Below are 27,920 nucleotides of genomic sequence, written 5' to 3'. Positions count from 1 at the left end.
CTAATTAGTAGGAACAACCGACAAAGAACCATCGAAAGCATATAACTTGTGGCATTTTCATTGGCATTCTCGTAGATTTTCAGTTAACGTTTCTTTTCACCCGATTGCATCCCATTTCACGTACGATTTCACACAGAGACGCTTCAGTACCGCGTGTTTGCTCAGTTCGCAGGATGCAATATAAGTATTATAAGTAGTGTCAATGTTTAGTGTAGCCTTTGGATGTCCCTCTGTACAGGATGTATGTGCGTATGTGAGTGTGTGTATGTGTGTGTGTGTATATGAGTTCACAAGTTTTGTACGTTTTGTTCGAGAATGTTTAGTGTTTGTCTTAAAAATGTGTAGCTGTCATTTAGTACAGTTCGGTAGCTGTTATAGTAGTACGGTAGCAGCAGTAATACTATGTGTGTAATTACACACGACCAGACCATGGTTGATTTCCTGTTTGCTCTGTTAACGCACGTCTAGCAGCTATCCCTTACAGGGCTAGGGGGATTATGTTTTTGGTCCTTCGTGTCAGCATTGTGCGCTACCAAATGCCGCCATTTAGGAATGAGAGTGTTTATGCGACTCGCTTTAACTTATCTACAGTATGTAACACACAGATGACACACGCAATATATCATTACACATACAATGTACAAGAGTTGAAGGGAGTTTACTAACAAGATTTAATGCTCTAGCGTTCCTGCCAAAAAGAGAAGCGTTTGCGCGGTAGTACTGGCGCCGTACTAGCTCTCTAAACGGTTTACCAGCTTAAAAGACACAGACTTTTGTGTTGTGTGAAATGATGTTCCCTCGGAAGACCCATTATTTTTTTTTAATGTAAATATCATTAATTCATATATATATCTGTATAAGTGTATATATGTATTTTTCCTTGTTCATTTACTTTTCTCACAGACAGGAGGCCAAGTATTTCTTTATATTTACCATTAATTATGTATCGACCATATGCTAATTTACAATCATCGTACGACCGGGTATTTTTTTTTTTTGCTTTCCATAATTGATAGTAGCTACCATTTTCATTTTCAATCGGGGCACTTGGTTCAAAAAGGAAAAAAATACAAAATAAAAATATATTTATGAACACTACCTGTGATTATGCGCGTTAAAGTGCACTCTCATCGACATCACGCACCCACACATCGGTTCCGGTTCCGTCGTCTATAGTAAAATTATACATAAATATGTTTTATGCTTTCCTGTGTTAATGATTTTTTTTTGTTTGTTTAGTAAAGTTTGGGACAGAACTCACAGTTCTCGCGTGTGACGACATATAATATTACCAGCTTGCAATGAAGTAATCTATGATGGACGAATTAGTTCATTTCGTTATAGGTCGATATCATACTCTGTTTACAGTTCCTTTAGTTTTAGTTTTCAAGAATGAAAGACACAACTTATTCCCATTCGTGGGCAACATAGTAAGGAAATCATTTCAACGAATTACGTACAAATTGACCAAATCATTTGCTTGACATGATATACGTATCATAAGTAATATTCCCGATTCCTTGCACACCGCTCCGTTGTCATATTTAAGCAACGAGCATCATCACGTTGCATCTCTCAGTACGCAACATAAATCAGCTTGTTTGGAAAATAGTTTTTCTTACTGAAATCAAACAGAATTGGACGTGCTATTGCTACGCATTTCGATCGCACTTTTTGGTTTACCTTTCTGTTGTTTATTTCACTGCAAATTGTTTTGGTATTTTCCGCATAAAATTACCCTTTTGTTGCTCCACAAAACAAATAAAGACACTGCGGAGCACAGTCAAGACATTAAACCATGCGTAATTGATTGTTCGCTTCGATTTGATTTCGCTCGATCATTTGATCCTAGACAACAAAAAATAATCAAACTTAACAGACAGTACTACATATTAACAAAGATCTATTAACGAAGAGCAGAAAAAAACGGCAGAAATTCAAATCAAATGAACACATCTGCCAGTGTTACATACAATTGAACTTATTGTCGCTTACTACTACCACACTACGACGGGAACGATCAAGCAGTTTGATCCGAACACAAAACAACGGTTACGCGTTGCTTTACTGTCACACCATTATTCCTTTTCCTTTTTACTTGCCGTTAATTTTGACAGTGGTGTGCATGTGTGACATTTGACTAATGACAGTGCGGACCTCATCCCGAATACTACAGGACATATTGAATGCGTGTTTAGAACGCGAAAGTTTCCAAACACTGTACCCTTGCCCAAGGTTACATCTTGTGTAATTGTAGCATTGTTCCTAATTGCTAATTTCTTAATGATTTGCGTTATAAAAAAAAGTGTTCAAAGCATTCTTGAGAACCATCGATTTTACTCATTGCCATTATTTCCTGACCTCAACGTGTGAGGACTGCATTACTTTTGTGTTATCTATAAATATACACGTGGTCAAGCTATGCTACAGTTGCTTTTTCTTCCTTCCCCATATACTTTAATAATATGTTATACCTCGAGTAACTACCGTTTGTTTTTTTTTTGATATGACATCAATAGTTTTTAGTTTTGGTTTGCACACATTGATTTTCCCATCTCCTATTCAGCCATCCATTCCGCCACATGCTTGACCTAAACCGACGAAAAAGGCATCTAAACTCAACCAAAAGCACAACATTTTTCCACCTTTGATTTTCCTTCGAAAACCCAACACGACTCAACAAACGCATTTCCGCACAAACGATTGGTTGTGGCTACCTAAGCACTATTATAAAAAGGTGTGAAATTAAATTAATTACGCCCAAAGGGTAAGTGCGTTTCGATCTGTTGTCAATCTTTATACTTCTGTTTGCTTAATGGGGACAATATCAACTGTGCCGATGTTGTAGCTTACGTTTTCAATAATTGTTCGCATCTATACATCCTTACCAGTCATATGCATAGTACAAAGCAAGTTTTACTATAGTTTCACAGCACAATTTGATAACTTTTATGCTAGGACGTGTCACTACAACTTCTGCGCTCCCAATGCACTTCGCACCGTGTTGTGGATACGAGGTTCAGCTAAGATCAACATTGTTTTGTATGCAGCAGTTACCGCACCTACCAATTTATCTGTGCATTTGAAAGTAGCTTTCGTAAAATTGGGAAACGTATAAAAGCTATCTTAAATCTCGCTCACCACTACATGTCGTATAAGATTTTGTTTCATTCAACAAACATTTAAACCATGTACGTAGGAATTAATTGTGAGTGTTGCCCAGCCTAGCATTCTATTAATTCAATGAAAATCGTACAAAAACGTAAATGTTAAGCTCACTTTTTGTTCCTTTCTTTGAACTAATTATTGCTCGAGTTTCTAATGCAACACACGACCAGTGGTAATTATCGCCGTTAGTAAAAAACGAAGCATTCGTGCGAAAAATGAATTACAAATGCTGTACATATTGTATCGCTTGATTTCGCTGGTGCAGCATCTCATCCTGGCAAGAATTATGGCAAGTAATTCGGCTTCGGTGTAGCTGTGCAATGGGCATAAGTATCATGCTGGATCTTATTGAAGCAGTAATAGTGTGGGCGATTTTTTACTTGAGGTAACAGAGTTCGGCTCTTCTTGTGTTGCGGTACCTTGGATCACATTTACTTAAGGCATGAAGATGAATGAACATAACACTTTCCAAGGCCTTGAAAAAGAACAGGCAGAGGTTACTATAAATTTTAAATTAAAAAAAAATATAAATTACAAATTTTATGTATAACGTTTTCTATGGGTTGTTTGATTCTTGTTTTAGCATGTGAAACAACATAATCAGAACTGTACCGGGAGTAGTAAAACATGCTGATCTGATTATCTGTACTGCTCCCGAAATGCCTTCACAGTGTAGCAATTTTTCTTTGTCAGCACAATACGTCAATTTAATTGAACGCATCACTATGCTTCGGAGGAGAGGTTGTGATTCTCTCGCTTGCGATTATTAAATAAGCTCTTACCAAAACCACCCATCCGCTTGCAGTGTCACTCATCATACGATCTGACGTGCATCATTCGACTCGGAAGCTTTACCGGGCCGGTGTGTGTGTGTGTGTGTGTGGATTAGCAGTGAACGGTAGTGCCGTTCGCGTTGGATGTCTGCTGTACTTGTCGCCGTCTCTGACGGCGGCGTCGATGGCGCTGCTTTGGCTGAGTCGTTTCTGTCGGTGTTTTTGATTGGCGTACTGACGATGGGCACGATTGGCGCGTTGTCTGATGCCGAAGGCAACGACAGGATTGCGGACACCCTCAATTATCCGGCGATCCACTCGAATCGTTCGCAACTGAGCTGTCGCAGGAAGTGTTCGAATCAACTGCAGCGTCTTTCTCGACACTTTCTACCGGACCTGAACCAACAGTCGGTTGTGTGGAACTGCTAGAATCTTCTTTTGGGGAAGTATTATTGACAGTACTGCTGTCATTACCATTGATAGCTTCGGATTTCTCAACAGTAGGGCTTTCTGCTGCATTTTCCATTCCTTCTTTGCTGCGCTCATTATGTTGGGATAGTTCGTCGGACTCCACGATGGATGAATTTTTCTCGCTCTCTGTTGTTGCGACGGTTGAAACAACCGGCACTACATCGTCAGTTTTACCATTCACAGCTTTGTCACTGGCGAGTAAAATAGAAAAGCAAAATTAATTACACATTATTTTGCTATTCTTCAAATACTTTCGAATACCATACCTGACTTTATTTGAATCATTGATTCCCTCAGGTATAGCCGAAGCCGATTCGATATGTTCACCAGATTCCTCGCCCACACGTTTCCCTTCCAATTCCGATTGCTTTTCCTGCATGACTTCGACTGCTTTTACTGTCTCCACACCACTAGCTGGTTGGTCCGCAGTTGGTGGTATCGAATTAGCATTGAATATGTCCGCATTTTCGAAATCAAACAGTGGATTAACAGAATTGATCGCTGGATCGGACGATGTAGCTGTAGAAGAGGGAAGGCCGCTAATTGATGATTCACTTCTGCTACCGACTGCGCTTGCATCACCGACGCCAAGCACTGATTCGAAATCGGCAAAATTGTCCTCCAACATTGCCGTTGAGGATGGACCCGCTTCATTGACCGCTTGTAAAAATTTCAAAATGTTGTGATCCATGCCACCTGTAAGGGGCATATCACTGTTACTTTCACTGTCGACAAGGCCGGACGATGCGAGTGAAGCAAAATCCAAATCCGATTTCTGCACACTGTTGAGGAAGCGAGGAATAAATAAACACAGTCACGGGAATTCGAACTTCTGCGTTGTTAACGATACTCACAGCAAGCCGTCACCCATCAGCATGTCTTTGGAGAGGTTCGTATCCTGAGTGTTGGCAGCCGACGACACTGGTGCAAATGGATCGCTATCGTCATTATCGTCATCTGTCTTCTCCCGCTCAATGCCAAACATCCGCAAACCGAACGGATCGTTGTCGTCCTCGGTTAAGCCATCATTGCTGAACCGAGATGGTTCGTTGCCAAGCTCCAGCAATTGATCTGACGAACCAAAATCTGCCCATCGGTTTGAATCAGAAGCCTCTATGTCTTCTATGTCCCCCAAGACGAATCCTCCGAAATTGTTGAAAGCATTGTTGATACTTTCCATAATCTGGCCTAATTCGATCACTGACATTTTTGGTATTTCGGTAACAGCCATACCACCACAATCAAAACGCGACCCATCACTACTGCTAAAGAAAAATAAAAATGAAAGAAATGTTACAATCTATTTCGGGTTTGCTGCCGTGGCTTTACTATACTTACTTCGGACATATACGATACGGATCTTGATCAGCCTGTGATGGCGAGGAGACAAAATACAAGAGAATTTAGAAGCTGTACGACTTACAAGATAATGTTTTGCTTACCAAAAATTTCTTCTGCACACCTAGAGTTTGCGCAATCAGGCTGTCATCTCCATCGATTAACGATGACAAGCTTTGTTTCTCATCTTCCGTCAGTGTCGATTGTACTAAGGCACGGATTTCTTCCGAGAGCTTCAAGGTAGTAGACAATGCATCAAACATTTCAATCAGATGGCCCATATAACCAAGCCTCCCAGACTCAAGCTTCGAATTGTTTTCGAACAATTCTACCATTTTAGGTACCACCTTACAATCTGAGAATATCTATTACACGCAAAAAGTAAAATTAAAATGAGTTAGTAGAGCTATTATCACATAATTGATTAAATTCCCCACAAACTTACGTATCGCTGTAAACTAGAGGTAAGCAGTTGGGGTTCTCCATCCGCACCACCTTCACTCTGGTCGAACGAACCGATGGCATAGTTGATACACACTTTAGCACGACTATGGAGGAAATTATTCCAACGATATTGCTTGAATAGGTTGAGCAAGGTGTTATAATAGTCCGTTTCACAAATGCTACAGATCGTGTAAGGAAAAAAAAACAGGAAACGAAATCTTCAATTAGTAAGCAAAACATATCGATCGTTCGGTTATACTTACGTTTGGATTACTTCTTTATTCTCTGTTTCTATTAATACTGTAAATAAATTACAAATCTGAAGTCTCACGTTGCCCAGTGGTGGTGACAGTGTACCGAAGGTGGTAATTATGTCCGGTTTCTAGAAATGTAACAATATAACCATATAAATTTACAAGTAAACATTGATTTATAACAAAAAATAGAAAATTCATCATACCGCAGGTGGATTCTTCAAGATCTCAACAAATTCGGCGACACGCGGTTTGATGACGTTAACCAATCGTGTTACAACCATGTCGTGATGCTCTTTCTCAGCATCGATAACGTTTTGTAATGCGGTATCGGAAACAGGTTCTTGTCTGTGGAAGAAACACGACAAAATAAGTACAATTGGCAAACTCCTTTTTTTGTCTTTTTTTTTTCAAAATAATACTCACATTATCGCATTTTCAAGCAGTCTTAGGATTATTTGAATTCCTGCAACAATTGCACTTTCTTCGCCATTTTCTTCCAGGATGATATCAAGCAGTTGTTTCGTTGTCATTTCACTTTCCAGCGTATCTAGAATCGGGTCCGAGGTGACTAAAAAAACAAGGAATAATATCGATAACGTTCAGTATAATAAAATATACAAGACATAGCTAATATGCCAATTGTGAGAACATATTTCTTGCCACCAATTCAATCGAATTCCATATTGTTGTGCTTTAACAGGCTTCCTCGAAAGAATTGAAGGACAAGAAAGAATAAGACCTCACAAATCTATTCTAAAATTTAGCATACGAAACAATATAAACTTATAATGAGACAACGGACAACATTTTTGAAAGTATAAGAGGAAGGAATGGAACAACCCAATGAAAATATTAAACCGGCATCATTACGAATGCCAATATACACACTCAGTGTTTGTGTTTCTTGCAAAAAAAAAATAATCAAATGCAATGCAAATCAAATAAAACAATCGAGGAGAGCGGTTCGGGACAGCTAGGTGGTACTACAGTGCGCAATTTAATAAAAAAACAATTGTAAAAAGGTATGCAAAAACACCAAGTCACAACGCGCAATTACTAAATTACGTGTTGCATGAGAACTAGGCGCATGGGAGATATGTTTAATTGCGCTAAGACTGTGAAAAGTAGAGGCAAACAAATGTTGTGAATCGACCGAAGATAAAGGAACATTTGTGTACGTGTATATTACCTTGAAAGCGAGATGAAATCTTGCCCAGAATCGACGGAATGGTACTGCTTAGGTTGAAGTTGAAAATATTGTTCAGTTCGTTAGGGAGAATTTTAGATTTCAGATTGTCTATCCGCTTACAAGTACTTTGAAGTCGGTACGTCCCTTCTGATAGTATTACCGATGAAAGAACGCAATTGATTTCATATTCAGTTATTGTTGTTGTATTCAATTGTTAACGCATCATCATTTGTTGACGCATCAGATCATTTTTTGGTGATGTGTTAAAGATTTGGAACATTTTCAGAGGAGGGAAAAAAAAGTTTTCAACAACCATAGTCAGTGAAAGACAGTAAGAAGAAGAAAAAGAAAAGAAACAGTGATGTTTAAAAAGAATGCAATGGTGTTTAATAGAGTTTGCCGCTAATGCCCATAACGACATTGGCACAAGCGATAACAAGCTTGTTTTAAGGAACTGCGATCTGCTGAGCAGAAAACAAAACAAACAAAATCGAAAATAAGTTACGAACGGAACGTTATGATGAATAAATAGGGATGATTTAATGCAGTTGTACAAGCGGTAACCTAAACCTAGATTCATTAATTCACACTAGGATGGAAAACCAGGAATAAACGAAACAAAAGCAATAGAAACAAACCGGATGACATTGCATTCTTAGCATTTGCAAAACCGTTCGTCTAAAGAACGTAAAAAACGATAACGTTGTGATCCGATGCATGTTGCAGTCTCATACCCGACCTACCTTTGTCCTGTTGCTCGTTCTGTCGCTTACACCGGCTGATCTTGATGAGCTCGATTAGAAACTGTGATGCGTTGTAATGCTTCTGCACCTGGCCTTGCTGCTTCAGTAAGCCTATTATTTCGGCTACCATCTTCTGTTCGTTCAGCCACTAGTAACAGAAAACAGGAAGACAACCGTCAACAAATGTGAAACGCGTTTAGATCACTTCATAAATCTTACTTCCAGCAGTTCAGACTTTAGCTCCGCATCCTCAATATCAGTGATGTGGGACAGCAGCAGATCGCTGATGACCTGGTTGCCAAAGTGCTTCAAAATCGTCGGCAGGAAACCTTTCTTCGATTTGATAAACTCTAATACTTGCAGGCACACAGATTTGTAGGAAAAGTAGTCCTGCTCGTTCTGCTTCGTGATCAGCATGCCGAACGTTTTGCAGAAGAACGAGGTCAGCAGTGGATTGAGCGGCGGTTCCTTCACGAGGAAACTGTACAGCTTGTTCAGAAAGTTCTGATTCTCGACGAGATGCGTTTTGAAGGACGGTACATCACTGGTAAGTATTTCGCACGCCATGTTGGAATGCATGAAGCGTATATTGTCATCGATATCAGCGGGCGGTTCCTGAATGATGAGATCGATAAGGGCATCGAATATTTCGGTGCGATTTAAGCTGTAGGGAATATCAAGAAGAAAAGAAAAGCGAACATCCGTCAATCACGTTAGGACAGGCACGTTTGTGGCAAGGCAAATGTGAACTTACTATTGCAACAGCTTGGAATTCTGACTTTTACATTCTTGTAGAACGTTTTCATAGTCCAGGACCTCTTCCAGGGTTAAACCCTGATGGAGAAAAAAGAAAACATAACAATCAACAAGACGTCACACGGTGGATAACAACCACGCTTACCTCTTTGCTAAGCAATGCGTCCACGTCGGACTGCGTACTTAGCGAGTCCCAATACATGATGCTTCTTTTGAATCGTATTTTGACGGATGTAGAGCGAAGGGGAAGGCAATCGTCCGAGCGATTGCAACGGTTTCAGCTTAGACAAGCCGTACTTTAAGGTGGTGAACAATCCGCGGTACCCGCAAACAAGCGTACACCCCTGAACGGATCGCAACAGAAGTATGCTAGTTCTGCCTCGGTTCGGGTTTTCACTACAGCAATAAAGCTTTTCACTGGTGGTTTCGTTATTGTTGAGGTGTACAAGGTTTGGTTCTGGCTTGTGTGGTGAAGTGCTACAATTCTCTACTTTCCAGTGTTGTTTGCCAACATGCTACGGATGATTTTTTTCTCTCCTACTGTCCTACGAGCGATCGTTGATAACACAGCACTGTGAGGAAGAGAAAGAAGTAATATTTTTGTTAAATTAATTATTGTTTTCACTAATGAAATCCCAAAAGAACAGCATCCACCGGTATAATGATGAACCAGCTTATGTTTCAAGATAGACATTCATCGTTTGCTCAATCCGGCTCATCGAATGTGACCGAGGCAATCGGCGCATATCTTTTATTTTTAACACACCGAGCATCTACCATGTACTCCGTGGCCCTAGCGCCGGCTGTACGTCTTGCTATCCAACACATACAACCCGCCATTTGTCGAGGGTGTAGACAAATTCATTATCCCCGGGGAATTAGATAGTAGGCGCTGCCAATGATAGCTAGCTACTCACTGAATGTTTGTTTATTCGCTTATGCAGTCAATATTTCTGGCAAAGCTGATACTGATTTTTGCTATATCATTATTGCATTTCGTTTTTCTGCCAGCATTATTTTAAAAAAAGCGCAATAAATAGCCCCTTCACTTAAATCACACTTTGACATAACCCTGTCATAATGACCCGAGGAGGATTGTGACCAAAAAGATAACGTAAGTGAATGAAGAATCCCAGTGCGACCACCGATCCATCTCTCGCCGGTCTCTCTATCTATCGGTTGTACGGAAAAGTCTGAATGAGCTTGAGCGAATCGGTTGTTTGCTTTTGTTCACCGTAGTTTGTGCTGACGTCAAGGAGGAATGTCACAAAACACACCGTGTTTCGGACGATTCATATTTTTATCAAACACAAACAACGAACCACTCACGAAGACTGCAAAGACGTACACTAGAAGATGGAGGACGTTGCGTGGTGCAAAAATTACGGTAACGTGTCTAGTTTGAAGGTCTTTTGGTGACAATTACTGATAAGTCAAGGTGGAGTTAATACAGTATTGGAACTGAAGTGCGAACTGAAAGATTGGATTGTAGGAATGCCTTTTCGTTAACATATCGTATTGTTTACAAGGGAACTGTGTAAACTGCCAACACATTGGCATAATCACTACGGGAGCCGATAAATGCATCAACTGCGGATTGTATTACTTGATACCCAATGGGAGGTTCAGCTACCCTAGTAGGAGCATTTCACGCTTGTTGCCCGGTGGTTAAGTAAATCAACCAACCAGAACAATCCAGACACAAAGGGCAATGCAGAAGAGGGCCGGTGCTGGAATTTCGTATAAGATGAAATATGCACAGGCAAGATTAAGGTGGCGTATGGGACACGTTGCGGTTACTAACCTTAACAAAGATCACAGATATTACAAATATGCACGTGGAAAAATAAATCTTCCCGTTCGGTTATGGCAGCAAATGTTGCAACCACTCCAAAAATGTGGAGCTGCTTATTATTCCGTTTCAAATTTGCAATCCTTCGGCGCTGTTTTCTCTACGACGATATATAGTGATTGTTTCATTAGGTACAGCTATGTGTAGTTGGTGATGTATAGTTGCAACCCGTCTGCTATGTTCGGTGTTTGGCTAAGTGATGCTGATGTAGCTACACCGTAATCGAACAGTTTATCGCTGAACAGGGTGGGTGCCTTTTAACAACACGCCGTAAGGAATTACCACACCTTAGCCGTACGAGAAAAAAAAAATCGTTTCTTCCGGACAACCGCTACTTCTTTTCCTTCTTCTTAACCAACACCGCACAAAACCTTTTTCCGCACTTTATTTTCGTTTCACTTACAAAACTCCACCGACAGTGACCGTCGGTTTTGCAAACACGCGGAGCACACGTACACGGCACACAACACAATATTACGCACAAGCAAACATACGTACAACTCGTACACACACTTGCACACACGTTCAAGTAGTGATAAGAGGAACGACACGGTGGCGATGTACTTGTGGTGTTGTGCTAGAAAATAGAAAATAGACAAGGGATGATTAACAAAAAAGGAAAAGAACAGATTGCCCGATTCTCTTCTCGATTTATGTGCAGGCAATCAACTACTGATCCGCGTGGCCGTTGTAATTTTAGCATATCAGAGATTCAATACCATTTGTCCCTGTTGCTTCACGACGGTATGTCACAGCACATATGCGCGTATGTGGTGTACACGAGGCAGCGAAAAGATAGGTCCCTTTGTGCGTGGGAAGTTTGGCCACTCGCACTCACACGCATCGGTAACACAGGTCAAATCGTACACTTTTCAATCACAAAATGCGTAGGGCTCGGGGTTCTGATCGGATCGGTTTCGATTATTACCGAACCTTGTTGACCTTGGTTCCTGTGTAAAACAACAAAAAAATCGATCCTTGCTGACTGGGCCCACCAAGGGAATCGTTCCGAGGGAATTTTAGGAACAAGAACAACATCAGCAATAATTCTTCACACCGACAGTCTGCCGTATTAAATCGCTCCGAACACCAGACCATAATCAATATGCGTGTGTGTGTGTGTGTGTGCATGTGTGTGGCACCGAAAAGGGAGTAAAAAGAGCACTTTTGCATACATATCTATGCAATCGACAAGGCACATGAACGTTCCAATGCATCAGCAGAACCTTTGCACTGATCGGTGCGACCAACAAGAGCAATACCATTACCAGCCAACCACCGGGTGCGGCATTGTGCGAACTTTGTTTCTCCTAACCCTGTTTTTACGCCGTTCACCACTTAATACACCGCTAGTGACATCAAGTAATAGTGGCAAGGTAATTTGCCGTGGGTTTTCGATATTCGGCAGTGAGTCACACTGCTGCGCCGTACATCCTTGGTTTTTGGTCGGTTTCGTTTTTTCGGTCCCTGCTACCTACTGGTAGCCGAACTTCACAGTGAGAAACTCTTTGTACCTGCTGCACAGTGTGGAAGGGAGATGTTTTCTTCACGGGTGAAAATTCCGTGAGAGGCGAATAACGTAGCGAATCTTGCACAAATCTGCCTTCTTGCGATATTTTTTTCGTTGGCAAATAAAATGGAGAAAGTCAGGATGATGTTCCCAAGCAACGAATTCCGACAGAAACGAGTGACAGCTGTTGAACGAGCCGTCTGTCAGCGTGATGCGGTGCACGATATTAGCCGCCATCAGTCAATCAATTTCAAAACTCAAAATTGTATAATTTTGAATTTTCTGCAGTGTGATGGAAATGGAGAAATCATAATTAAAATAAAATTGTTATCAAATTCAACCAGTGAATGCATCTGGTGGGCGATGTTTTGTTGAAAAAATGCTACTTGGAGATTAGGCATATGTAAAAAAGGAGTTTGATGCCAATGCGGTTGACGATAAGCTCTTTCTACCCGTTTGTGCAAGGGACATGTAATATATTTACGATATATTATGTACTATTCTCAAATTATTATACTAATCACGAGAAAATAATCGATGGTGTAGATTTGAAAGCAACGAAAGCTTACACGGATAAATTATAGATGCCGCTAGTCGTGTAGCTGGCACTTCGCAATTGACATGTAGATGGCGCTAGTATACAAATGGCTCTTTCACAAATGGTACGACTAGTAGCTCCTGCACGGTAGATGTGAGAATAACAATTCTTTTTAGTGAGTTAACTCAGACTGAATGAGTAGTTATTAGGAGTCAGCTCGTTCAACGACTCGTTTCGGAGTCATAAAAAACCCGGCTTAAGCGCATAAGTTAAGGTTCGGTCATTTGACTCACTCATGAGTGTAAGCATGTAGCCGTGGTGAGTCGAGTTGCAAAAAGAGTAAATACGTGAGTTAAAACGAAAAAGTGCGAGTGAGTTGAAATTTCGAGTAATTTAGCAAAATTTTATAAATTGATTTATTTTAATGCGCATTGATTGAAACAAGTTTCTTTTTACTCAAATAATGCTTTAAAGAAAAAAAATTATAAAGAGAAAATAAAAAAAATCTATTAATTTGAAAATTTCCTAAGCTTTTTTTGGGAAATTTAGCAAAATTTTGAAAATTGATGTATTTTAATGCGAATTTGCTGCAATAAGTTTCTTTTCACTCAAACAATGCTTTAAATTAAAAACGGAATAAAAAATCAGAAAAAAATGTAAAAAAAAAATTCAACTCGAAAATTTCATAAGGCTTACCCCTTACGATTTTTTTGGGAAATTTTGCAAAAAAAAATTAAATTGATTTATTTTAATGCCAATGGGTTGCAATGAGTTTCTTTTCACTCTAATAATGCTTGAAATAAAAAACAGAGTGAAAAATAATAAAAAAAATCAAAAAATAAAAAAAAATGAAAATTTTCCTCATTTTTGCACCAAGTTCTGCCTATAACTCGGTCTGTATCCAACGGATCGCCAATCTTTAACCTGTGGTCGATAGATGGCACCAATGGCTACATTTTCTTCTTGGACGGCCATGCCCTCAGATGTCTGTGCCAGAAGTTATTCGAGTAACTAAGTTCCTTACCCTGTTTGAGAAAATGTAAAATTTTCCTCATTTTTGCACCAACTTTTCCCTATAACTCGGTCGCTATCCAACGGATCGCCAAACTTTAACTTGTGGTCAATAGATGACACCAATGGCTACATTTTCTTCTTGGACAGCCATGTTCTCAGGTGTCCGTGCCGGAAGTTATTCGAGGAACCAAGTTCCTTACCCTGTTTGATAACATATAAAAATTTTGAGCAATTCAGCAAAATTAAAAAAAATGATTTATTTTAATGCGAATTTGTTGCAATAAGTTTCTTTTCACTCAAATAATGCTTTAAATTAGAAAAATAATAAAAAATCAGAAAAAAATTTTTAAAAAAAATTTAACTCTAAAATTTCATAAGGCTTACCCCTTACGTTTTTTTTGGGAAATTTTGCAAAAAAAAATGAAATTGGTTTATTTTAATGCCAATTGGTTGCAATGTGTTTCTTTTCACTCAAGTAATGCTTTAAATAAAATAAGAGTGAAAAATAATAAAAAAATCAAAAAATTCAAAAAAATAAAAAATTTATTAAAGCTCACTTTTGCACCAAGTTTTGCCTATAACTCGGTCGGTATCCAACGGATCGCCAATCTTTAACCTGTGGTCGATAGATGGCATCAATGGCTACATTTTCTTCTTGGACGGCCATGCCCTCAGATGTCTGTGCCAGAAGTTATTCGAGAAACCAAGTTCCATACCCTGTTTGAGAAAATGTAAAATTTTCTTCATTTTTGCACCAATTTTTAACTATAACTCGGTCGGTATCCAACGGATCGCCAATCTTTAACCTGTGGTCGATAGATGGCACCAGTGGCTACATTTTCTTCTTGGACGGCCATGCCTACAGATGTCTGTGCCAGAAGTTATTCGAAGAACCAAGTTCCATACCCTATTTGACAAAATGTAAAATTTTCTTCATTTTTGCACCAAGTTTTGGCTATAACTCGGTCGATATCCAACGGATCGCTAATCTGTAACCTGTGGTCGATAGATGGCACCAAAGGCTACATTTTCTTCTTGGACGGCCATTCCCTCAGATGTCTGTGCCAGAAGTTATTCGAGGAACCAAGTTCCATACCCTGTTTGAGAAAATGTAAAATTTTCCTCATTTTTGAACAATTTAGCAAAATCTATAAATGTGATATATTTAAATGCGAATTTGTTGCAATAAGTTTCTTTTCACTCAAATAATGCTTTAAATTAAGAAAAGGATAAAAAATCAGAAATTTTTTTTTAAAAATTTTCAACTCGAAAATTTCATAAGGCTTACCCCTTACGTTTTTTTTGAGAAATTTTGCAAAAAAAATTAAATTGATTTATTTTAATGCCAATTGGTTCAAATAAGTTTCTTTTCACTCAAATAATGTTTTAAATTAAAAAAAGACTAAAAAAATAGCAAAAAAAACTATTTTTTTAATAAATTTGCTAATCTCCTAAGGCTCATTTTTGCATCAAATTTTGCCTATAACTCGGTCGGTATCCAACGGATCGCCAATCTTTAACTTGTGGTCGATAGATAACAACAATGGCTACATTTTCTTCTTGGCCGGCCATGCTCTGAGATGTCTGTGTCGGAAGTTATTCGAGGAACCAAGTTCCATACCCTGTTTGAGAAAATGTAAAGTTTTCCTAATTTTTGCACCAAGTTATGCCTATAACTCGGTCGGTATCCAACAGATCGCCAATCTTTAACTTGTGGTCGATAGATGGCACCAATGGCTACATTTTCTTCTTGGACGGCCATGCTCTCAGATGTCTTTGTCGGAAGTTATTCGAGGAACCAAGTTCCTTACCCTGTTTGAGAAAATGTAAAATTTTCCTCATTTTTGAACAATTTAGCAAAATCTATAAATGTGATATATTTAAATGCGAATTTGTTGCAATAAGTTTCTTTTCACTCAAATAATGCTTTAAATTAAGAAAAGGATAAAAAATCAGAAATTTTTTTTAAAAATTTTCAACTCGAAAATTTCATAAGGCTTACCCCTTACGTTTTTTTTGAGAAATTTTGCAAAAAAAATTAAATTGATTTATTTTAATGCCAATTGGTTCAAATAAGTTTCTTTTCACTCAAATAATGTTTTAAATTAAAAAAAGACTAAAAAATAGCAAAAAAAACTATTTTTTTAATAAATTTGCTAATCTCCTAAGGCTCATTTTTGCATCAAATTTTGCCTATTACTCGGTCGGTATCCAACGGATCGCCAATCTTTAACTTGTGGTCGATAGATAACAACAATGGCTACATTTTCTTTTTGGACGGCCATGCCCTCAGATGTCTGTGCCAGAAGTTATTCGTGGAAACAAGTTCCTTACCCTGTTTGAGGAAATGTAAAATTTTCCTCATTTTTCCACCAAGTTTTGCCAATAACTCGGTCGGTTTCCAACGGATCGCCAATCTTTAACCTGTGGTCGATAGATGGCACCAATGGCTACATTTTCTTCTTGGACGGCCATGCTCTCAGATGTATGTGTCGGAAGTTATTCGAGGAACCAAGTTCCATACCCTGTTTGAGAAAATGTAAAATTTTCCTCATTTTTAAGCAATGTAGCAAAATTTATAAATGTGAGATATTTGAATGCGAATTTGTTGCAATAAGTTTCTTTTCACTCAAATAATGCTTTAAATTAAAAAAGGAATAAAAAATCAGAAAAAAATTTAAAAAAAAATTTCAACTCGAAAATTTCATAAGGCTTACCCCTTACCATTTTTTTGAGAAATTTTGCAAAAAAAAATTAAATTGATTTATTTTAATGCCAATTGGTTCAAATAATTTTTTTTTCACTCAAATAATGTTTTAAATTAAAAAAGACTAAAAAATAGCAAAAAAAACTATTTTTTTAATAAATTTGCTAATCTCCTAAGGCTCATTTTTGCATCAAATTTTGCCTATTACTCGGTCGGTATCCAACGGATCGCCAATCTTTAACCTGTGGTCGATAGATAACATCAATGGCTACATTTTCTTCTTGGACGGCCATGCCCTCAGATGTCTGTGCCAGAAGTTATTCGTGGAAACAAGTTCCTTACCCTGTTTGAGAAAATGTAAAATTTTCCTCATTTTTGCACCAAGTTTTGCCTATAACTCGGTCGGTATCCAACGGATCGCCTATCTTTAACCTGTGGTCGATAGATGGCACCAATGGCTTTATTTTCTTCTTGGACGGCCATTCCCTCAGATGTCTGTGCCAGAAGTTATTCGAAGAACCAAGTTCCATACCCTGTTTGAGAAAATGTAAAATTTTCCTCATTTTCGCACCAAATTTTGCCTATAACTCGGTCGGTATCCAACGGATCGCCAATCTTTAACTTGTGGTCGATAGATGGCACCAATGGCTACATTTTCTTCTTGGACGGCCATGCTCTCAGATGTGTTTGTCGGAAGTTATTCGAGGAACCAAGTTCCTTACCCTGTTTGAGGAAATGTCAAATTTTCCTCATTTTTAAGCAATGTAGCAAAATTTATAAATGTGAGATATTTGAATGCGAATTTGTTGCAATAAGTTTCTTTTCACTCAAATAATGCTTTAAATTAAAAAAGGAATAAAAAATCAGAAAAAAATTTAAAAAAAAATTTCAACTCGAAAATTTCATAAGGCTTACCCCTTACCATTCTTTTGAGAAATTTTGCAAAAAAAAAATAAATTGATTTATTTTAATGCCAATTGGTTCAAATAATTTTTTTTTCACTCAAATAATGTTTTAAATTAAAAAAGACTAAAAAATAGCAAAAAAAACTATTTTTTTAATAAATTTGCTAATCTCCTAAGGCTCATTTTTGCATCAAATTTTGCCTATTACTCGGTCGGTATCCAACGGATCGCCAATCTTTAACTTGTGGTCGATAGATAACAACAATGGCTACATTTTCTTCTTGGACGGCCATGCCCTCAGATGTCTGTGCCAGAAGTTATTCGTGGAAACAAGTTCCTTACCCTGTTTGAGGAAATGTAAAATTTTCCTCATTTTTCCACCAAGTTTTGCCAATAACTCGGTCGGTTTCCAACGGATCGCCAATCTTTAACCTGTGGTCGATAGATGGCACCAATGGCTACATTTTCTTCTTGGATGGCCATGCTCTCAGATGTCTTTGTCGGAAGTTATTCGAGGAACCACGTTCCTTACCCTGTTTGAGAAAATGTAAAATTTTCCTCATTTTTGCAACAAGTTATGCCTATAACTCGGTCAGTATCTAACGAATCGCCAATCTTTAACCTGTGGTCGATAGATGACACCAATGGCTACATTTTCTTCTTGGACGGCCATTCCCTCAGATGTCTTTGTCGGAAGTTATTCGAGGAACCATGTTCCATACCCTGTTTGAGGAAATGTAAAATTTTCCTCATTTTTGCACCAAGTTTTGCCTATAACTCGGTCGGTATCCAACGTATCGCCAATCTTTAACCTGTGGTCGATAGATGGCACCAATGGCTATATTTTCTTCTTGGACGGCCATTCCCTCAGATGTCTGTGCCAGAAGTTATTCGAAGAACCAAGTTCCATACCCTGTTTGAGAAAATGTAAAATTTTCCTCATTTTTGCACCAAGTTTTGCCTATAACTCGGTCGGTATCCAACGGATCGCCTATCTGTAACCTGTGGTCGATAGATGGCACCAATGGCTATATTTTCTTCTTGGACGGCCATTCCCTCAGATGTCTGTGCCAGAAGTTATTCGAAGAACCAAGTTCCATACCCTGTTTGAGAAAATGTAAAATTTTCCTCATTTTTAAGCAATGTAGCAAAATTTATAAATGTGAGATATTTGAATGCGAATTTGTTGCAATAAGTTTCTTTTCACTCAAATAATGCTTTAAATTAAAAAAGGAATAAAAAATCAGAAAAAAATTAAAAAAAAATTTCAACTCGAAAATTTCATAAGGCTTACCCCTTACCATTTTTTTGAGAAATTTTGCAAAAAAAAATTAATTTGATTTATTTTAACGCTATTTGGCTCAAATAAGATTCTTTTCACTCAAATAATGCTTTAAATTGAAAAAGATTGAAAAATTGCAATAAAATATCAAAAAAATCTATAAAATTGCCTATCTCTAAGGCTCATTTTTGCACCAAGTTTTGCCTATAACTCTGTCTGTATCCAACGGATCGCCAATCTTTAACCTGTGGTCGATAGATGGCACCAATGGCTACATTTTCTTCTTGGACGGCCATGCTCTCAGATGTATGTGTCGGAAGTTATTCGAGGAACCAAGTTCCATACCCTGTTTGAGAAAATGTAAAATTTTCCTCATTTTTAAGCAATGTAGCAAAATTTATAAATGTGTGATATTTGAATGCGAATTTGTTGCAATAAGTTTCTTTTCACTCAAATAATGCTTTAAACAAAAAAAAGAATGAAAAATCAGAAAAAAATTTTACAAAAAATTTCCACTCGAAAATTTCATAAGGCTTACCCCTTACGTTTTTTTTGGGAAATTTTGCAAAAAAATTCAAATTGATTTATTTTAATGCCAATTGGTTGCAATAAGTTTCTTTTCACTCAAATAATACGTTAAATTAAAAAAGGAATAAAAAATCAGAAAAAAATTTAAAAAAAAATTCAACTCGAAAATTTCATAAGGCTTACCCCTTACCATTTTTTTGAGAAATTTTGCAAAAAAAATTAAATTAATTTATTTTAATGCCAATTGGTTGGAATAAGTTCATTTTCACTCAAATAATGTTTTAAGTAGAAAAAAGAAAAAAAATAAGAAGACATAAAAAAATTGTAAAAATTTAAAATTTCCTTAGGCTATATCCTTAGCTTTTTTTTGGGAAATTTATATTGAAGCATCGTCACTGGGGTTAAAAAACTTGCCTTTCTCATTGACTTCATCACAACAATTAATTTATTACTTATTATAATTTTATTTGTTTAAATTAATTTAATTTAATTCAAGATTATTTTCTCGCTACCGGGTCGATTAAAAACGTAAACAAACCTTGCACGAGAAAAGTTAAACAACTTTGAAATCGCGCTAGAATTGCAACATTATTTTGGAAAATTGAGCTACTTTCGATTGCTAAGCTTCTACTGACGGGGTTAAACACGAAGATAATTTTCTGTTTGAGAAGAGTTGCCAATTAAATAGATAAAAAATTTGTTCAATGGTCAACATAACAAGCCCGCTTACGATATTTTCTCAATAGAACAAAAACAAAAAACCACCATTTGCAATATTTCATGTATTTTTTAAACTATATTTTATATCGAATAAATTGGTACACTGTGACAAATAGCCAACTAATGATTATGATAAACTGTTTGTTTGTTTCTGTGTGATTTTGCCAACATTGCATTTCTCCCATTTCTGTTGGAAGTGTTGTTTGCCTTTCTGCACTGATGAAATGTTTGATGGTTTGTTTGATTGTGGTTTCTGTGTGCTGTTGCGTTCGTACCTAATGATCGATTAGTTGATTCTGCACTAGCTGCTTAACCTGTCCGCCCGGTTGGTGGGGTGAACCGTTCTTCCATTCCATTCGTTTATGCGCAAAAAAAAAAAATTTAAACAATCCGCACAGTTTTTGGGTAAATGTTTGCAAGGTAAAAATAGTTACATTCCCATCGAGAAAAACAGTTCGATTCGCTTTCATTCTTTCTCCTTCCTTTTACATCATTTCCTCTTATACTTCATTGTTACGCATACCTCCTATTCTCACGCCACATCGCTACTCTGAATGCTGCTTTCAGGCAATAAAAATGTGCGCTTAAAAGTTAGTCGATAAAAAATACATAATAACTTAGGCAATAGAAAATAAAATTCAACAGACACATAAATAAATTTCAGCATTAAGCTAGGTCACCATCGCACAGGAAAGGACGAATGTCCTAGGGATATCGAGATGACACCATCTCTCTTTTGCTACCATCCGTCGATAGTGGTTAAATTGTGATCGTTTATAAGTTTTTCGGGTTTTTTTTGTGAAACTTCTAATCCATTCTGTTAGCTATGTTTGGCTATACATTTGCCAATTACCGTGTAACGTCACTGAAACAAATTAACTTGGTGTAATAAATAAACTCTTCTACAGATAAAAGTGTCCTTCCATAAAGTTTCCCATCCCCATCCCCGGTAAGACTCTAGTGTTAGCTGTACGTTAAATGGTACACCTTCTACCTTTTTTGAAGAGGGAAACAAAAATTCGATGAATCTTTTATTTCTCTTTCGTCCGATATTAAAACAAAAACGGAAATGTGTGAAAAAACTATACAATAAACAATTGCAGTATTGCTAGCAAATGTTCCAATCATCGAACGATGGTGGAACCGGGTTTAGAACTACCTTTGTACATTGATTAGGAATTAGGAAAAAGGTCGGATGACTGACTGACAGTAGCCGTCAATGGAACCTTAGTAGGACGTTTGAAACAAAAAAAAAAACAAAAAGGTTGTACACTGTTTAAATTATTACGTTTCACTATAAATTGCACGTTATCGAACCGAATCGTTTCACGTGTTGCCTCTCGTTAGCAGCTTTGCTTGTTTATTGTAGTGTAGTAGTGGTAATTTGTTTAAATTAACCTAAACACAATCCTATTACAACTACAGCTCCGTTGCACTTAGCAGTGTATTTGTTTTGTTTTTATATTATTGTTTACAACTGGCGTTGGTTTTTACTAAGTGTTTCTGTCACTCTGGTTGAGTTGTGTTAGTAGTAGCAGTAGTAGTCGGTTTTTAGTAATAGCCAGTGAAACAGTTTTGACAAGTCACCAGATAAACTATAAACAAAAGAATTGTCCAGTCGCACAAACAAATCCAGCGAACGGGAATTGCTTTCTACGCTGTTGATAGTTCTATAGTACACCAGACTTTGCCACGAGCGTAAATGAATCCTTCGTCGATAGCAAAAATTTCAATCTACATTTATTTTCTTTACCTTTCCAACAATCATGATCGGTCCTGTACTAGCCTCAATCTGACGCTTGGTAAGATTTGACGGTTTGTTGCACTTTGTTTTTGTGTGTTTGTGTGTTTTTTCAACTTCATCTCCACTGACATTTGTTGTCTTAATAGCTACAGTACGTTTTGCGTTATGGTTTCAGCTGTGTATTATTCGCTTCCCTTGTTCCTTTTCCCTTTTCTATCTGTTTTGTTTTAAGTAGTTCTAGTCCATTTTACACATACATTTATGATTTTTTTGCTAATATTGTTGGCCCAAAACGGATGCTTCCAATTGTGATGATTTGTTTTATTTTGTTTCTTTATTTGTTTGGTAATGGTAATGGTTTGCTGTTTGTTTCGAGCTGCCTATTTTCGAACTGGCTTAGCATTTAGTAGCATTTGCATGGGGCAAACATATTGGCGCAGAATAGCAAAACCCAACTAGTAAGGGAGATTGTTCAACAGCATGAATTTTTATACTTTGAGATCATTTCGGGTTCACATAACGCGTAAACTATAGGCTATGGGTTTTTTTTTATCGTGGAGTTCGGTTTTTATGTGTATTTCGTTTGCTTTTGCCATCTATTTGCTTCTTTGACTGTGTAGCTCATGTTTAATCATGTATTTACCTATGTGATAATTTTTGGTTTTTTATTTTCGTATACCACACCAACAGCTGGCTGCGCGTGCTTTACTTTCCCATATGTCTCAGTGGATGAAAACAACATTGGGAAAGAACAGGGACGCGCAAGTGGAGCGCCATTGTAAAGTAGAGCTTGTGTGTAGAGCACGTTAAAGACTCAGTACGGCATGAATGTAAACTAAATTTCCCGCTTAGTACAAACGTAATAAGATGTAAGTGTCAGCGATGAACGTTGGAATTTATTTTACAGACCTTTTTTTGTATCACTCGTTCACACGTTAAGTAGGTACCTTGAAGGTACGATAGTTTTGTTTTACTGTAACCGGATTCTCCGGAAGCTTTTACTGAATCTTTTCCCTTCGCCATTTTCAGTAAGCTCCTTATGCAATTTGATGTTGAAATTTGAACAGGGTTTTTGTTAAATTAAATAGTTGCATCCTTTCTTTGCTACTTTTTCTGCCTAACAGTTCCAAACATAGCAAACAGACCTCGTGATAAATGCGTTAGTCTCGCTGTTCTTATGGTGTTAGGTTTTAAAACACTTCTTTTACGTTGAATTACTTCTTGAGAAAAAAAATGATACTCCTGAAAGCAAGTTATCTGTTCTTGAAGACGGACTTTAAAATTTTGCTCTGAACGGTTACTGAAGCAAACTTTGTCGAATAGCAATACATTTCCCACCAGAGTACCAGAGTTTGCTATTAGCTAGTGTTTTTATTTTCTGTTACGTGTTTGATCCTCATTGCTTTTGTTTCCGCGCTGGCTAATGGTCACCCCTCCAAGTGTACTGAACAACCAACAGAAAAACGAATACCTTATATCTGACTTAATTTCGAATACATAGATTTATCCTTTGCCAAAAAGTTTTGTAACGTTTCGTTTATACGTTTGTTTTCCGTTTTCTTTTTTGTTTCACTATAAAACTAACAACTACACCAGCCACTCGTTTCGTTTTGTGGTTTGTTTTGTATTCCTTTTGTTTGTGTTTTCCTCCGTTCAGTTCACCGTTTTTCGGTTTGGTTAGCTTTTTTGTTTTTTGTGTTTTTTTTCTCTCTTTTGTTTTGTTTTTACACGCTTCGTAAAAAGGAAGTGGAAGGCACTTTTCTCTGTTCGCTTCGTTTCTCCAATGCGCTCTTTTCCAAGGCTACTCCTTTCATTAATGTCGCTCTATTCTTCCTCCTTTCTCTCCCTAGCTCACATGTTTATATTTACTCTTTGCATTGCACAAATTTAAATATATTCTTTCACCTACTATAATTTTGTATTCTTTCTTCTTTCTCTCGTAATAATTTTGTTAAATTTTGCATAAAATTTTGTTATCCTCTTGAGTTGTTTCAAGCTTCCTAAACAGTTTGTTCGCGTTTTTGAACACATAGGCCGAAAGGTTTTGCGTTTTTTCATTCTTTTAAGTGTATTTAATAAATTTTCTCTACTCATTAATTTGCCTAAAATGTTGCTTCCTGAATGTATGGGTTTTTGCCAAAAAGGGGTTTGTTTTAGCGGGAAAGGATGATGCCGCAGGATTCTTCGGGGTAGTAAAGAGGTCCGCCTGGAAAGAGGAGCTTTTGGTTTGACCTTGACAATTGGTCAACCACTCGGTACGTTACCCTTCTGCGGTGGTGATTCTTGCAGCATTTGGTTGTGTCGCTGTGTAAGAAACGATTGTTTTCCTCGATTGTACCAATTTTCGCCATCTTGTTTCCTTCCTTTTTCCTTTGTTTGGTTTTTCAATTTGTTTTCTTATTTTGTACCTAACGCTTGGTCGGTTTTCTAAAACTTGCCCTGCGCCTGATGGTGTTGTACCAATGTTCAGTGTTTTTGCCATTTTCCCTCCAATGTCATGCCACCACAACGAATTCAATGTCACATGTTTACAGTGCGCCGCGTGTCTGTTGTGTATTAACACACGATTTGTGTAAACAAAACTGGTACTAAAACGAAGTGAAACAAAAATTTCAATCAATTAAACGTATTCGTTTCCGTTTCGAGGTTGCTTCAGCTCACTAGCAGAAAATTCACAATCTAAAAGGCCTAAAAGGTTGTATTTGTTTTTCTCTTCCCGCTCCCCTTTCATTTGTATAGTACTTTTGTTTACTCTGTTTTGTCCTTTGCTATATTTTATCAGTTTGTCTTCATCTCCGTCCATTCATAATGTGTGCCGAAACGTGTAAAGATAACATTTTAGTTTTGAATCGTTTTTTTTTCTTTAAATCCGAAAGTTTTGGCATTATAAATTTTTCACTTTTTCTCTATTTTACAAAATATTCTTCTAACGCTTCTTGCCTCACTGAAGAAGTTTGTCTGCAAATGAAGTTTTGCATACGACCAGGTGAAAGGCAAAATTCACTAGTCGTTCGATTTGGCTGTCGGGCAGAGGACAACTCAATTGAACCCAATCAGTCAATCAGTGTAAGATTTATGTTTAAAAAAAAGGACTTCGAGCGGTTTATTCCCTTTTGGTTACTTTTTTCACAACTAGAGACATTGTAAAAATAATGCTTTCTTTTCCCCTTTTGCATCGCGTTTGCAAATTTGCTTATGCATTAATTTCTTTAAAACTTTGAAATTCTTTTTTTGTTTTCTTTTGTACACGTCAGTTAGAAGTTCCATTCGAAACGCGAATTTATCTCGAAAGTTTTTGGGCTGGTGGCCTTTTGACCGTTTTTTCCCGAAAGTTGTAACGTTACGACAGAATTTTTGTTGAATTATTTCTAAGTCTTAAGTTCCCCCTAGAAAGTTGGTTTTACATCGGGCTTAACCGCCGGTCACGTATCGTAGATTTGGTTTGCTCCGTTTACTGTTCGCTTCATTTGATGCTGTGATGTGGAATGTAAGATTCCATTTGCTGGCTCTTGTTACAAACGCTTTCGAAGCATACAGGTTTGTCCCTTGTGTTATACTTCACTCGACTCACGTTATTGCACACGAATATTTACGCTCTTCCTCGACGGCTCTTTTCCCATTCTATTCTGCCCTGCCATTTCGCGTTCTAAGTTTACCACACAGTTGGAAGCTTTCGCCATCGTAAGTTGTGTTTCCGTTTGGAACTGTTCAAAATAAATACTGTGTAGTATACATATATATATATATATATATATATATTTATATAAGTCACACCTACATTTAATGCTACATGTGGAAGGGGAATATGCGAGAAAAGAAAAGTGTCACCAGTGGGTACTTCTTTTCTCGTTCCATGCTTGACGGTTATCCCGGAGTTTGGAACGCTCCAGCTTAAGTATATCACATATTAAAAATTCTCTAACTTAAAAGACCGACCGATAGATGGAGCCAGCAAGTAGTGGGTGTGTTTGTGTGTGTATTTGTGGCTGTGCGTATTACGATTGAGTGTACTTCTGTTTTTCTTCCACCCGCAGTGCTGCCAGACGGTTTAGTTTTGGGTAATGCGCGTTGTCTTGTTTGATTGAGCGTGCTCCAGAGATGGTGAAACAACCTAATCTCCCCGACACTCCGTCAGTGGTTCCACCTTGATTGATGCCGGTGGCCTTACCGGGCTGTCCTTGTAGTCTGGCACACGAGATGGTGGACAGGCGCGTGTCGTTGCTACCAGTGCCGCAATGTCCTGATCTTGGAACAGGTGTTCCGGTCGCGGTGGGGACGAATTGCTAGTGTATCCAGTAGAACCACCCCGAGACGGTGGTTTACTGCCGTACGGTGGTGGAACGTGGAGACGTACATCCTCGGGTGGTTGAGATCCTGCCCCGAGTGCTAGATTAACGGCCGGTTCCAGTACCATCCCGATCGGTGATGCAAGTGGACTCTCGTCCGGGCTATTGCTGATGCGAAGATCATGCGCCGATCCGGGTGATCCGAGCTTCGTTATGCTCAGACCTCCGGATCCACCAGAACTCACCAGATGTGACAGTGGATTGTGGTGCGGAAGATGGTGACCATGTCCGTGGTGTGGCTGGTGGTGCTGATGGTGATGATGATGCGAAAGATGTGACTGATGGTGGTGATGGTTGATAGACGAAGCGGTACTGCTGGAAGGTGATGACCTGTGCACGTTACCACCGGCCGAACTACTGCGACCCGATTCACTGGCGGTGAGGTTGGATCGTGCCGTTAGTGCACGATCCCGGGCACCCGGTGGTGTGGCACGAGATAAACCGCCACCCGCACCACTGTTACCTCCACCACCTCCGAGACCACCTCCGCCATGGTGCTGTAGCTCGTGTTCCTTCGCCAACCCGCTCGAACCGGCCGGCGATCCTAACCGTGGCATCTGTATGCCGCCCGATCCGCCATTGTTGTTACCGTGGCCGGTCGACGGAACGGCCGGGGAACCCATCTTCGGCAAAGGAATGGCACCGCTTGAACCGCCACCCGAGTTAGGCCCACTGCCCTGGTTCGATGCGGCGGCCGCAGCTGCAGCAGCGGCAGCCGCAGCAGCCGCTGCATTGGCCGCCGTAGCGGCCGGATGGATGCTTAGATTCGGTGGAGTGCCACAGTGAGACGGTAGGTTGAACCCGGCCGCTACGAGATTGGCAGCATCCGGATGGTGCTGGGCGGCGGCTACCATGTTACACATCTGCTGACGGACAGCCGCAACCGTGGCGGCTGTCAGGGCGTCCTGGGACATACCGTCCGGGACCGTACCGGTGGTGGCTGGCAGCTGACCGTTCGGTGCAGTCGGTGCGTAGCTCAGGGGGTTGTCTTGAAAGGGAAAAGGCTGGAAGGATTCGACAAATTACTAAAAAAGACGTATAAATGGATAATATCATCGCATAGGGGAATGGTACGGTTGCTTTCTTCGAGTTGCCAATCGTTCAATTGTGCGAAAGCAAATTAATGATACGTTTATTTACAATCGGAATCCAACAGGCCCAGATTAGCTGGGTTTAAATCAGTAATGAAAACTACAGGTTAATCTAATTACCAATCCAACAACCAATAGAAAAGCAATAGCAAATGAAACTTAATGTTTTAACTACAAAAAGTAATATTTTATATTAAAGGACGCTGTGTATTCAACGAATAGTTACAATTTGCGGCAGGAAACGTGCAAAAATGGGTAGAATTTTTAGATTTTTAGATTTTTAGAATTTAGAGATTTTTAGATAAAACTTTGTCTACAATGACTTTAATGCTTTAATGACCATAATTTGCTGATAGCCAAAATCACGCCAAAAGAGATTACTAACGATAATGCTGGGTCTAAGATTATCACAGCTAAAAGTGTCTACCAGAATGTCCCAACCAACGATAACCAAAAAGTGAAAGTCCGAGAACCTCGTATTTTTAAACTTAAACTTTAGGGTGAAAGGTTTGTGCACGACCTAGCAGATCAGATCTTGTCTCAA

At 38.6% G+C, this 27,920-nt stretch overlaps 2 protein-coding genes across 8 annotated transcripts in view; both read right to left on the bottom strand.

Annotated features, from left to right (window-relative positions):
* Positions 1–2,489: 2,489 nt before the first annotated feature.
* LOC125771411 (serine/threonine-protein phosphatase 6 regulatory subunit 3) lies at positions 2,490–12,653 on the bottom strand. 6 transcript variants are annotated; one of them, XR_007419307.1, is made up of 16 exons: positions 12,506–12,653; positions 10,944–11,568; positions 9,285–9,711; positions 9,138–9,217; positions 8,603–9,047; positions 8,384–8,531; positions 6,875–7,019; positions 6,655–6,796; positions 6,458–6,576; positions 6,196–6,373; positions 5,855–6,115; positions 5,751–5,782; positions 5,267–5,677; positions 4,679–5,194; positions 3,951–4,603; positions 2,490–3,668 (listed from the first exon to the last, which is right to left on the bottom strand). XR_007419307.1 is itself a non-coding variant. In XM_049441988.1 (15 exons), the coding sequence occupies exons 3-15, from the start codon at positions 9,339–9,341 to the stop codon at positions 4,240–4,242; spliced, it is 2,898 nt and encodes a 965-aa protein (XP_049297945.1). In that variant the 5' UTR covers positions 9,342–9,711; positions 10,944–11,568; positions 12,506–12,653; the 3' UTR covers positions 2,490–4,239. The 6 variants fall into 6 exon arrangements, 4 of the variants coding, with proteins under 4 accessions (XP_049297945.1, XP_049297948.1, XP_049297947.1 ...); XR_007419308.1 differs by having other exon boundaries at positions 2,490–3,643; XM_049441988.1 differs by having other exon boundaries at positions 2,490–4,603.
* Positions 12,654–20,242: 7,589 nt separating this feature from the next.
* LOC125770366 (protein bric-a-brac 1-like) overlaps positions 20,243–27,920 on the bottom strand; it is a 130,460-nt gene continuing 122,782 nt past the window's right edge. Inside the window, exon 5 of one of the 2 annotated variants that reach the window (XM_049439856.1) lies at positions 20,243–27,289. In XM_049439856.1, the coding sequence (XP_049295813.1) occupies positions 26,051–27,289 (1,239 nt within the window). In that variant the 3' untranslated portion in view covers positions 20,243–26,050. Of the gene's footprint in view, positions 27,311–27,920 lie in introns of both variants that reach the window. The other variant, XM_049439857.1, reaches the window with a different exon arrangement.

This window comes from Anopheles funestus, chromosome 3RL (genome assembly GCF_943734845.2).
Source record: "Anopheles funestus chromosome 3RL, idAnoFuneDA-416_04, whole genome shotgun sequence".
Classification (NCBI taxonomy): domain Eukaryota; kingdom Metazoa; phylum Arthropoda; class Insecta; order Diptera; family Culicidae; genus Anopheles; species Anopheles funestus.
The sequence above is the reverse complement of the archived record's forward strand: the minus strand, read 5'-3'. Positions and strand labels throughout refer to the sequence as shown.

Excerpts from the sequence above, each read along its gene's own strand:
- LOC125771411 (XM_049441988.1), bottom strand. The coding sequence starts at position 9,341 with ATGTATTGGGACTCGCTAAGTACGCAGTCCGACGTGGACGCATTGCTT. Across the intron at positions 8,532-8,602 it reads TAAAGTCTGAACTGCTGGAA|TGGCTGAACGAACAGAAGAT; the intron begins GTAAGATTTATG and ends TTCTGTTACTAG. Across the intron at positions 5,195-5,266 it reads CTGATGGGTGACGGCTTGCT|TGTGCAGAAATCGGATTTGG; the intron begins GTGAGTATCGTT and ends CTTCCTCAACAG.